The 12,352-nt window shown below is 48.6% G+C and overlaps 1 protein-coding gene across 1 annotated transcript in view; it reads right to left on the bottom strand.

Moving 5' to 3' along the window:
• Nucleotides 1-522: 522 nt before the first annotated feature.
• Nucleotides 523-12,352, bottom strand: part of Lman2 (lectin, mannose binding 2) — a 15,291-nt gene continuing 3,461 nt past the window's right edge. The window contains exons 3-8 of the mRNA XM_004632277.3: nucleotides 8,543-8,660; nucleotides 7,252-7,331; nucleotides 6,908-7,069; nucleotides 6,678-6,792; nucleotides 3,202-3,321; nucleotides 523-1,197 (exon numbers count right to left, since the gene is read on the bottom strand). Coding sequence (XP_004632334.1) covers nucleotides 1,037-1,197; nucleotides 3,202-3,321; nucleotides 6,678-6,792; nucleotides 6,908-7,069; nucleotides 7,252-7,331; nucleotides 8,543-8,660 — 756 coding nt within the window. The 3' untranslated portion in view covers nucleotides 523-1,036. The remainder of the gene's footprint in view (nucleotides 1,198-3,201; nucleotides 3,322-6,677; nucleotides 6,793-6,907; nucleotides 7,070-7,251; nucleotides 7,332-8,542; nucleotides 8,661-12,352) is intronic.

Here is a 12,352-nt window from a genome sequence, read left to right as displayed (position 1 = left end):
ACATCACATTGGGGTGAGGGGAGATGCTCCCTGGGGAGCCCTGGATGGCAGCAGAAGGCAGGGACCAGGGTAGAGAGGAGCAGGTGTGAGTGGAAGCGGCTGGACGGCGATGCTCTGCTTCAGATTTCCTGCCTTTTCCTGTATCCCCTTTCCTCCTCAAAGCACCCACAGAAAGACCACTGCTGAGCCCAATCTGTTCTCCTGCCCCCACCACTCCCTTCCAGGTAACACTGGCTCCCAGAACGCGTTCCTCTGTGCCCTGCCCTGGCCTGGCCTTGAAGCCTGGGCTGAGGGAACATCCTCTCCAGCGTCTCCCATGTACTCCCCCGCCCTCCATCCTTTTACCAAGAGGCCTGGAGCCAAAATGGCACAGGGTCCTGTCCCCAACACCTCTTCTCCACTTGGGAAATGGGGCAACCACATCCCTCCCAGCCAGTGCTCTGCTGAGGGCCAGAGGGAATGACGCTGGAAGCTGTAAGTTATCAGAAGAAAAAGAAAAGCCCTTTAGAACAGTCACATGGCTAAGGTTGGCTATTTCACTTTATTTAGCAAACATTCATCCTCTGGGCCCCATCAACTGCTCCTCCATCCTTTCCTGAGGTCTGCCCTGGAAAGAAGCTCAGAGGGGGACAGAAAGGCCCTGCTTCCCCAACACAGGCCTTTTCTGTTGCCACACACATCACACCTTAGAACCAAACCACTGCTCTGGGTCCATGGAGCCACCCCACTGTGGCTTGGGGGGCCCTCCAGTGTTCAACAACCATGTCCAGGGCCTCAGCCCCCGGCAGAGGCCTGTTCCTCAGATATCACCGGGAACAGGGCTGAGAGTCTCGTCTCTGGCTGTGGGGATACTGAACCTGGCCCTGCCTTCTGTTCATGCTGGGCAAGACGCAAAATGTATGAAAATACTTTAATCATTTCTTTGAAACGGTTAAGAAATAAGATCGTTGTTTTTCTTTTACGATCTCAGTAAAAAAAAAAAGTTCACACTAGAGCCTGGGCCCAAAGTCAGGCTCTTCTTAACCAAGTCAGCCGCTCAGTAGAAACGCTTGTTCCGCTCCTGGCGCTTCTGAAACACCACAGCACCCACCACGGCGCAGACAATGATGCCCAGAAGTGCACACAGCAGCAGCAGGAAGACCCTCCACCCTGTCAGGGGGCCACTGCGGAAGTTCCCCGTGGGGTCGTCCACATTGTCTGAGAAAAAAGAAAGGGGGAGGTGAATGGGAAAGTGGAAAGGACAGGCCTGCCCCTGCCGTTGGCCTCCAGGAAACATGGCTAACAGGACCATGGCCAGCCAGTCCTGGCATCAGGGCCACTATCTCAGGGGCCACCACACCCATCCTACATGTAGGACAGCACTGTTTGCAGGGACATGTCTTGTGTCCACACACTGGCCTGGAACACATGACATTGACCTGACCATAGCTGAGTCCATAATGGGTAGGGCAGGTGTGGGAAGAGGGCCAATTCCACAGAGACCAAAGTCCCAGGAACCAAGGCCTGGGGTATAATCTGCTGTGAGGCACTGATTAAAACCACAGATTCCTGGGCTCCTTCCCCGAGCCTGGCTGTGTACGGGGAGAAGCCCAAGGATCTGACTTAGGGGCAACTCTGCCCCTCAAGTCTGGGTGGTTCCAAGGACCCCAGCAGCCTTCCAACCCTGAGGCCCCTCGCCCTAGAAGACTCTCCCACTCTGGCCATATCATTCCTTTGTCCCCCAACTCCACCAACAGACCCTGTTGGGTGGTAGGCTCTATGTGTGGAATCTCACAGATCCTCACCACTCTGGAATGTGGCACTGCTGACTTCCCTTTGCAAGGCTAAGAGAAGGAGATGATCAGGCTGTAAATGGAGGAGTGACCTGGACTGAGCTTTGTTTTGGCTAATCAGCCTCCTCCAACTGCAGACCTCTATTCTCCACTGAGGGTCCCTGTCTTGACTCTCAGCTGTGTCCATGCTGCCTACTTGATAGAACACTGACTCCAAGCCTACCTCCAGCCTCCCTTCCCACGTAGCCTAGCCCAGGCAGGCCTACAGGCCTTTCTGCTCCTGCACAGGGGCAGCAGTGGCCACTGGCTGACCCAGGAGAGCCATGGCTTAACCTCAGGGCTCCCACAATTCTCCTCTAATCCCTCTTCTACATCATTCACTAGACTGAGCCGCAGGGCATGGCCTGCCTAGCCTCATGTTTCCAGTGTCCAGTCCATGGCGGGGCACGAAGTTCTGGAAACATCTGCTGAAGGAACAAGTAGATTATCAAGTCTGAAAACGAGTTAATCCCTGCCTTGCCAGTCACATGGCGGTGTGGGTAGGTTGGAGTAGATGGTATTCCTGAAAGCACTCAGCAGCCAGAACTCCTCTGACCAGTGGTGGTCAACAGTGGAAGGATTTGTCACCTAAAACATTTAAAAGCCATTTGAATCTTTAAAAAAAAGTAAAATGTCACACAAAAAGCTAGATTCTGGCTTTCCCTACAAACCCAGAAAAATACTGAGAACAGGGCCTAAGGGCTGGGCTAAACTCTCCAGTGGCCCAGCCTGGTAGAGCCTGCTCAGGCCTGTGCCATGTACGCCTATCACCACCAGCCCCACAGAAGTTCTTGGGGTAGGATGAGGTGGAGGTGCCTTGTCCCTCCACCAGAACATTCGCTCCATGGGGCACAGTGATAGTTAATGAAAGAAAACAGGCATCAGGGTTTTACAGAAACCCAAGTTCAAATATGGCCTCTCTTACTCTCTGAGGAAACACAGGAACTGGTCCCCATGGCCAGTGCAGGATCAACCTCCAGGCTGTTTACAGAAGTAACACATGCGGTACAGAGCGCTGGGCATGCCACCTACAAATAATAAGCTGGCCCTAGAGGCTATATTGGCTACTATCTGCAGGACAGGAGGAAATAAACTCCGATGTGCACTGACTACCTACTGATGCCGTAACAGAAATCACACAGCAAGGAGGGTGGCCGCATACATAACTCTTCTGCCTCATTCATTTACTTGAAAACTCACCATAGCTGACCCAGCCCAAACTCCTGGCCTCTAGGAACTCAGGCAGAGACAGCCAGTATCATTTCCCCAAGGCAGGGTAGATCCCAGAGCCCAGACCGCCCAGACCAGAGCCATGACGGGATCCAGCAGGGCAAAGGACCACAGTGCTCACTTGAGGCTCAGGCAGGGCAGGGACCATGTCCATATGTACCTTTAGGAGACTTGAAGAAGTTGACACCAGGCTCAATCTTGGTCCAGTCAATGTTTTCCTCGTCAGGAGTGTGTTCTACCATGAGCTGGAACAGCTTGATGGAGATGATGTCATGATTATCTACGGGACCAAGAATGCACCTATAACAGCCTAGAACGACTCAGGGGCCCTGTCCAAAAACAAAGCACTGGCTGGCCATGGAAAGTGCTACTCCTGCCCATGGCTGGCCTCTTTTCTTCCCTGCTACCTCTAGCCCCCAGGAAGACAGTATTCTAGGAAATCTGGGAAGAACAGGGGAAGCAGCTGAGTGGTAGAGGACATGGTTGGAAGCACAAGCACACAGACACACACACAGAAAATAAAAGAAGTGTGATGGCACATGCCTGTAATCCTAGCACTCAGGAAGCTGAAGCCACGACACCCAAGAGTTCAAGGCCAGCCAGGGCTACATAACAAGACCCCATCTCAAAAAACCAATAAAGAAACAAAAGAAAGAAAGAAACTAACCAACCAGCCAACCTAGCAGGAAGAAGCCAAGTGGCAAGAAGAGAGCGTGAATTTTACGTTAAAAATCATCTTAGTGTAAATTCTGTGTCTGTGGCCCTCCCTGAGGCTGTTTCCTCATCTGTAAAGTGAGAGTGCTACGCTAATCATCGCCTAAGGTGGTCAGTCACCAGGGCAAGCTAATGAGTGCACTGTTGCCAGAGCGTAAGTACCTAAGACAGAGACCAGGTATGGGCTTCCCAAGCGCAGGCAGCTGCCAGATGCTGCCAGAGACCCATGTGTGGGCTACAGATAGACAAGTCAGCACCCAGCTAAGGATCGGATCCCAAAACAGTCAGGAGACCTGGAAAAGGTACAGTCCAAAGAGCATAGGCAGGAAAGAACCTCTGCTTGACACCAACACATATCGCATTAAGAGATGAGCAGCGCTGGCATGGTGGTGGGCGCGGTAATCGCAACACTTAGGAGGCTAAGGCAGGACTGCTGTGAGTTCAAGGCCATCCTGGGCTACAAAGTGATACCTTGTCTCTAAAAGACAAGACAGACAGACAGAGACAGACAGACAGACAGACAGACAGAGACAGACACACACACACACACACACACACACACACACACACACACACAGAGGAGCTTTCCCGGCCAGCCTGACTCTCGCCACAACTTTGGTGAACCAAATGGAATATGGGAAAAGGTCTAGTTTTAATGTGGAAATTTATAAATGCAAGAGAAGCAGAACCTATAATGGAAGGTGGCCAGACCAGGGAGATCCACATGGCATCTGACAGCCAAGGGGGCATAGCCCCTGGAGATCGTGAGTGGCCTGGAGATACAAGGACCAGCTATGGTGTCAGACTCTAATTCCCATCTGGGCTGCGCCACTTCCAGCTTGTCATCTTGGGGAAACTCTCTCAACTCTCAAATTCCCTGGGGTTTCAGTTACATAAAAATAGGAACTGTTACACACCCAAGAACACATCCTGACTACCTAGAGGGTGCCTGGCACTGACAGCCTCCCCACTAATGGCTGGGCACTAGCACTGCGACAGTCTCCACCACTCTTAAGGGAGGTTTATTTTCTGTTTTTGGCTCCCAGGACTGAACCCAGAGTTTCCAGCTCGCTAGGCAAGCATTCTACCATTGAGCTGAATCCCCAGCTCCTCCCCCACTCTTCACTGCACTTCTCAAACCAGCCTTGGAGAGCACACATCAGCCACAGATCATCTGTCCCTCACGATGGAAATACTACAATAGGAAATTCTCAGTAAAAGGGAAGGTAAAGGGAGTGTCACGGTGGATCCTTCAACGAAACAAGACTGATGTGTGCTGGCAATTACAGACGCTGGGCGACCAGAGCATGGGCCTTATTAGACCATTTTCTCATCTGCGGGGTACAGAATTGGAGATCCCCTCTTAAGCTTTGCATGGTGGTGGTGCTCACCTATAATCCCAACACTCTATGAAGCTGAGGCAAGAGGACTGTAAATTCAATCCCAGCCCAGGCAATTTAGTAAGACTGTGTCTCAAAAAAAAAAAAAAAAAATTCAAGAGATGTAGCTCAGTGTGAAAGCCCTGGTTCAATCTCTAGTGTGGGCCCCTGCCAAAGTTCATTATTAAACTTTATTTATTTAGTCTTTTTTGAGACAGTTTCACTATGCAGTTCAGGCTGGCCTTGAGCTCACTTTGTAACTCAGGCTGGTCTCAAACTCAAAATGATCCTCTTGCCTCAGCCTCCAAGTGCTGGGATTAGCATCTGCCACCACAGCCAGCATATCAAACTTTAAAACCCCAAAACAATGGACATTTTGGGATTTCTGGGATTACCTGGACCTATGCACTGCCCTGGAGAGAGGGGAGGCCACTGGCTGTGAGAAGTGTTAACAGTTCCTGAATATTCCGAGGGTAAATAAGCCCTTTGTTGAGTCAAACATATCTCCTCTCAGTTATGCTCTTTAGGAGTTAGCCTGGGCCTGGTACCTCCCAGATGCCCTGCAGAAAACTGAGGCTCCCAGACAAGGGCCCTGAAGTATCACCTAGGCCTAGTGACACAGCATGGTCTATGCAGGACAGAGGCATGCTGACGTTTCCTGAGTATCTACTATGGGCCAAATGAAGCATTTCTTTGACTTCATTGAGGTTACAATTTAGATGGTGAACGGAGGGAAAAAACCCACAGAAAATAAATTTTACAGCTGACTGGAAGAACAGATGTTAGGCCAGAGGGATGGAAAAGGTGAGGGACAGTATGCTGGAGACTGGAGGGGAGAGCACAGTTTTAAATGAGAAAGAATCAGGAAGGCTCCCTTGTGGAAGTTACACTTGAGCAATAGTCAGCTGGAGGCCCCCATACGCAGGGAGGAAGCAAGCCCTGATCACATGTGATGAAGAGCGGACAGGTCCCTGGAGCGATGCCTTGACTCCGAGTGAGATGCAGCCCCTGCAGTGAGGAGCAGCGGGAGTAGGCTCCATGCAATTACTCTGGTTGCTGTGCGAGGGCGAGGCTAATGGACCAGTGTAGAGGGAGATCACTCGGGAGGCTCCAGCAAGAGGTGATGGTGGTCTGAACCGTCCAGGGACTAAGAGAAGGGGGACACGGTGCAGGCCACTACTACACAGATCTGGAGACAGAATCTACGTTATCTAGATTCAGCCTCTCATTTCCTAGGGATAAAGATCACCAATGAATTGTTCAAGCTCTGGGCCTCCTACAATTACAGGAAATGGGAAGAAAAGGTCATAGGTATGGAAACCAAAGGAAGGAAGGCTACTATGTCAAAGCTTCCAAGAGGGACAGGGAGATGGTTCAGTAGAAAAAGCACTTGCCTGGCAAGCACAAGGGCCTGAGTTCAATCCCTGGTTCCGTCAAAAAGAAAAAAATAAATAAAAATAAAAAATAAAATGTGGGGAAGCTTCCAAGAGACCATGGAAGACACAGGCTGGGAATGAATTCCTCATTCAGCCCGCTCACTCACCGGACAGGTCGCCGGTGCCAGCCGAGGCTCCGAAGTAGTAGCCGGTGGGCAGGCGCACACCTATGATGTCGATGCAGTTCTTCCACTCATTCTTGTCCTCCAAGTCAGTCATCACCTGCAGCCAGCCAATAAGTTAGGCACATCTGCAGGCCTGAGCCAGCCTCCTCCCCGAGCCTCGGCAGAACCAGCACGCGCTCAGCTTTGGGCTCAACTGGACTCAAGCAGCTCACCGTCAGGCGGCTCCGAGAGTAGCGCACGGCCAGGAAGGTATCGTGATCCCGGTTGCGGAAGTCAGCTGTGCAACCTGCCAGCTCAGTCCAGCGTCCATCCTTGCTGTGGTCGTAGGACAGGGAGCCATTGTTCACCATCACCGAGATGTACGGGAACACGCGCTGGGACCAAGACACTGGTTATTCCACAACTGGCCCAGCCTGTGGGAAGAAGGTGGGTGCCCACCACCCCGATCCCTGGAGGCTCCTTTTGTGCCTGGACCAGGAAGAAGCCCCAGTCCCCAAACTCTAGCCAAATGCCCAGTCCTTGCCTTCCTGGTCCACAGGAAAGAACAAGGCCCTACCTCAGTGGTCTCATCATTGGGATACGTGTCCAGGAAGATAGCTAAGCCATGGAAATTATCTTTGCTTCCAAACACAGGCCCTGGAATTAGAAGAAGATATTCTCACAGTTGAAAAAACTAGAAATGTCTTGTGGGTAGCTCAAAAGCAATGTAGGTAGGGACTGGAGAACATTCACTAGAGAAGAGAAACTCTGAAGGATAAAGCTGAGATGGGGTCAGGAAGGGTGCTGGGGGGCACCAGGCCTGATCTAAGCAAGTCATATGGCCACATGCTGAGGCCAGTGTCAAGGGCCAAAGGTCTACCTCGTCTATAGGGACAGTCCTTAAGGCAGGGCAGCATATTTTCTGTAAAGGGCCACAAAGGAATCGTTTTTGGCTTTAAAGGCTATATATAGCTTCTGTACATAGTCTTCATGTCTGTTTCAGTTACCGTTTACTGGTTGCTGAGACAAAATACCCAACACCCAAAATTAAGGAAGGAAAGGTTTATTCAGCTCAGTTTGTGGAGGTTTAAGTACTATACTTGGCTGGCACCCAGGCAGAGTGGCACATGGCAGAGAGCAGCAGTTTATGACAGCAGAAAATAGCAAAGAGCAAATGGAAGGGCAGCAGCTGCAGCTTCTAGCTACCCTCTCTCCCCTCCTTATGAACAAGCTACCCTGGTGGTACAGAACTCACACAATGTCTGTGCCCTCCTCTGGCAGAGAATGAAGACGTTTACAAAGTAAGAATCCTGGCTTTCTGTGGAGTCTCTTAATTAAACTTCTGAACTTCTCAAGTTGACTCAACCAATATAATGTTTTACCCTCAAAAAAAAAAAAACCCTACCAGAGCTACCTATAACCCCAGGAGGAAGGAAGATGGCAAGTTCAGGGCTAACCAGGCAACTTAGAAAGATCCTATCTCAAAATAAACACTAAGTGAAGGGCTAGGAAAGCAGCTTAGTGCCCTGATTCAGTCTCCAGTAATGAAATAACAACAGATAACTCAAAATAACAGAATGGCCCAAATCAGGTTGCAAGGGGGAACGGAGTTGAACTAGGAGATCTAGCTGCGCTCCTTTCCTATGAGGCCCTCCTGCCAGAGCCAAACACCTTCCCCCCGTGCAGTTTCATCCATGAGTGGCAGCAGTGTCTTCTAACAGGATGGTGCAGAGAGTGAAGGAAGATCTTCAGTCCCACAAGCAGAGAAAATCCCCCTTGTCCTTCCTGCTCCCACCTCCCTGGTAGACCCACAGCCGTCCTTAGGCCGCCCCTCCTCTGGAGCTCATAGCATCCATCTGAGCTCGCACCTGGTACAAGGCGGTCCCGGGTATACCACAAGGCGATGCCATCTCCATGAAGATTCTTCTTTCCTGTGCCGTGGACTTTGAAGTGCACGTGCATCTCCCAGTCCTTGAGGAAACAGGGCTGGGGAGGGGCAGAGGGGGCTGCTCAGAGCTCCCCAGCCTTTAAACAGGCTGGGGGTGATCTTGGCACCGACCCCGTCCTGCATATCAATTTTCCCAACCCAGTGAAGATCCTGTACCTAGGGCCAGGTAGCAAGGTCCTAAGAGCTGCTGACCTCAGATCCCCAAACAAGAAGGGAAAACCACAGCGTCCCAAGGCCACTTGAGGGCCTGCTTTTATACCCTCAATACCAGCCACAGTACCTTTATTTGAGCCACATACATTTTTAAAATTTTAAAGAAAAAAAAGTAAAACAAAACAATAGATTAACAATGGTTAACATATCGAACATCACTATCTTTTAATTACTCAGTGTACAAGATATAGGCATTTAGTTTCCCAAACAATATTAGCATGCACCTTTTTCTTTTTTTTTTTTTTTTTTTTTAATTTTAAAAAAAATTTTTTTTTTTTTTTTTTTACAGGATCAGGGATTGAACTCAGGCCCTTGCAACCTTTTTCAATGAACTAAGAGAAATTAGTAGTATAATAATCTTAACTATGTTTGCGTGTGCGTGCGTATTTTTTGTTACTGTAATTTTTCCCTTCCTTCTTTTCCCCTTTCCCCCACCCCAGTTTTTCTTTCCTTTTGAACAGTTTCTTCCCATTATACGCTATCTATTGTATATTTATTTATTTATGTATCCAGGATTCAAACTCGGGACCTTGCACCTGCCAGGCAATGTACTATACATTTAGATTTTATTCATTCCTTCAGCCTCTCACACTAGGAAGACAGTACAATATTACACACGTGAGTCTGGTTTATTTCACTTGTGAATCTCAACTTGTATCCATTTACCTATAAAAGTCTCAAGTTTATCCTTCATTATGAGAGAATACTCCATTGCATAAAGACCACATGTTTTTTATCCATTCCCCAGTTGATGGGCATTTGGGCTATTTACAACAGTTAGCTATGACAAACTATGTCCCATAAACATGGGTGCACATATGTCGCTGTGGTAATGATATTTTCAGTTCTTCTGGGGTGGCACTGAGCCACATATTTTAAATAAAGCAAATTTTGAGGTAAAATAATTTGTACACGGCAGATGAACATATCATCTTAATTTTTACCCAGGTCTATCTGACTCTAAAACTTGCACTCCATCTTCTAGACCAGCAACAGCAAACCTTTTAAGCTTTCAATGATACAAACAGTCCACCACAGCAACTGTGCCAGATTCGCCACACTGCCCTACACGTTCCAAGACTTTCAAGCCTTGCATATAAACTATACCAACTCCTTTCTACCCACTCCACTTGCTTTTATACCCAACCTCCCAAAATGAGGAAAATCAGGCTGAGGCAGCTCTGTCACATTCAAACCCAAGGTCTGACCGATTGGAAAGCCCAACTCTTGGCCCGAACACCTCCTACAAACCTGACTCCGCCCAGGAATGGGGGCTGCTCTGGGTGGTGCCCCTATGCCTCTGGGCCACCAAGTAAGAGAAGCAGATCCACCCTGCAGCCACAGATACCAGCCGCTCATAGCAAGGTAAACACCCAACCCTTCCTTACTAGGAAGCTGCTTGAGAAAACGAATGCCAACACAAACTTGGACAAGAGACTTTACAGAAGCCAACAAATGGGCATGTGAGCAAGTGATTAAGGACCCACCAGAAAGACAGACTGAAACAAGTTATTATATGATCTACCAGTGTGGCAGCCATTAAAAAGATTAGTATCAATACAGGACACAAAGAAACAAGCACTTTCAAACAACTGGTGAGACTATAAATGGTCCTATTCTCTTGGGGTAAATTTGATTATGACCCTTTTGTTGTTGTTCTCTTTGAGACAGAATCTCACAATGCAGTTCAGGCTAGCCTTGAACCCACTGTGTAGCTCAGGCCGCCTTGAACTCCAGCAATTCTCCTGCCTCAGCCTTACAGGAATATGTCACTACATCTTCCTTGATTACAGCTTTGAAACAGAACAAGGCAGATCCCAGAAAGACATCTCACGATATCAAAGATACTGAAAGGAAAAGGTGTAAATAGTTTCAGTGTTATAGTCCCATGGGGGAGGGTAATTAAGAAAAAACAAAACACTGATATTGTTAGGTCATTACAAGAATTGTGGAGAATGTTTACTTTCTATGTTTGGATACTGTATAATGAACATACTACTTCTATTACCTGGAAAAACTCAAACAAAAAATAGAAAATAGGGCTGGGGAGATAGTTCAGCAGCATTAAAGGCCTGCCTGGCAAGCTCAATGACCTGGGTTTGATCCCTGGTACTACATGCTTTATCCCATGCCATGCCGCCAGCAAAACTGGGTGTGGTGGCACATGCCCGTATCCCAGCACTGGGGAGACTGAGACAGGAGGATCACTACAAGTCTGAACTGTGCATCGAGACCCTGTATCATATAATAAAAAAAAAGAAAGAAAGAAAGAAAAAAGAAAACGTTGTGTACCGATGCTGGCAAACTGGTATATGCACTCACAGATTCACAAGATTCACTTGCTCATCTCTGGGTACTGGAAACCTGGATGAGATGACCCAGCCTGGCTGCTAAGAACAGGGCATTAGCAAGGACCTGCATGACAGCTTGAAAAAGAGTATAAAACTTCAGAGTCTTCTCATTTCTGGAAAGCTCACTAGTCTGAGAACACTGAGTCAGGTGAGGGCATCTGAGGTGATGAGAACTAGCACTCAAGGACAGGGCAAGGAATCTGAGCGTACTTCCCACTGAGGACAATGGAGGACTTGCTTTGCCCTAGATTTACAGAAAGATTATAACCCTAAAGTGAGAGTGCACCAGAAAGGCTCTCCCAGGGACTCGGCTCAGCTTTGAGTCCTTCTCCTTCCTGAAATCAGACAAGGTAGTCACCTAGGCCTCAAGTTTTTCTACCAACGATTGTACAAATGCAGCATCCCACACACAATCATAAATATCAGGCAGACAAGGAGAAAAGGTCTGAATAAAATGAAGAGAAAGAAAAATCAACAGGAATTTCAGGTACTAGACTTTGTTTATTTTTAATGTATTTGGTACAAGGTCTCATGATGCAGCTTGGACTTGTAGTGATCCTCCTGTTTTTAGCCTCCCCAGCCCTGGGATTACAGGCACACGTCACCACACCTGGCTCAGTGAACCCAGGGGTGGGGCCAATGCAGCATGTGGTGCTGGGGATCAAGCCCTGGTCCCTGTGCTTGCCTAAGCAGGCACTTAGTCTGCTGAAGCTGAGCTATCTCACCAGCCTCAGGTGCTGAACTTTGAAATATGTTCAAGGAAACAAAAGACAAGACTTAGAATTCAGGTAGGGCTGGCCAAATAGCTTAGTAGATTAAAGCACCTGCAAGCAGACGCAGGGGCTGGGGTTCAATCCTTGGGCCTGCTATGCTGGCCCCACCCCCAGGGCATGCTGAGATGGCCATTGAGACTGGGCGTGATGGCGTGCATCTGTAATCCCAGCACTTGGGAGGCTGTAAATAGGAGAATCACTGAGTCCGATCTAGTAGTGAAATCCTGAACACCCTGTAGACCCTTCCCTAAAATACAAAAGACTTAGAATTCAGGAAGATGACTAAAATTTTAAAAATTCACAGTAACATATCAGAACTAAATAACATAATAGACAGATTTAATAAGCAATTAAGGACAGAAGCCAGGCGCGGTGGCACACACCTACAAATCT

The sequence above is a fragment of the Octodon degus genome, unplaced genomic scaffold, assembly GCF_000260255.1.
Source record: "Octodon degus isolate 3935 unplaced genomic scaffold, OctDeg1.0 scaffold00048, whole genome shotgun sequence".
In the NCBI taxonomy this organism is placed as follows: Eukaryota; Metazoa; Chordata; class Mammalia; order Rodentia; family Octodontidae; genus Octodon; species Octodon degus.
This window is presented reverse-complemented; position numbering and strand designations above follow the sequence as displayed.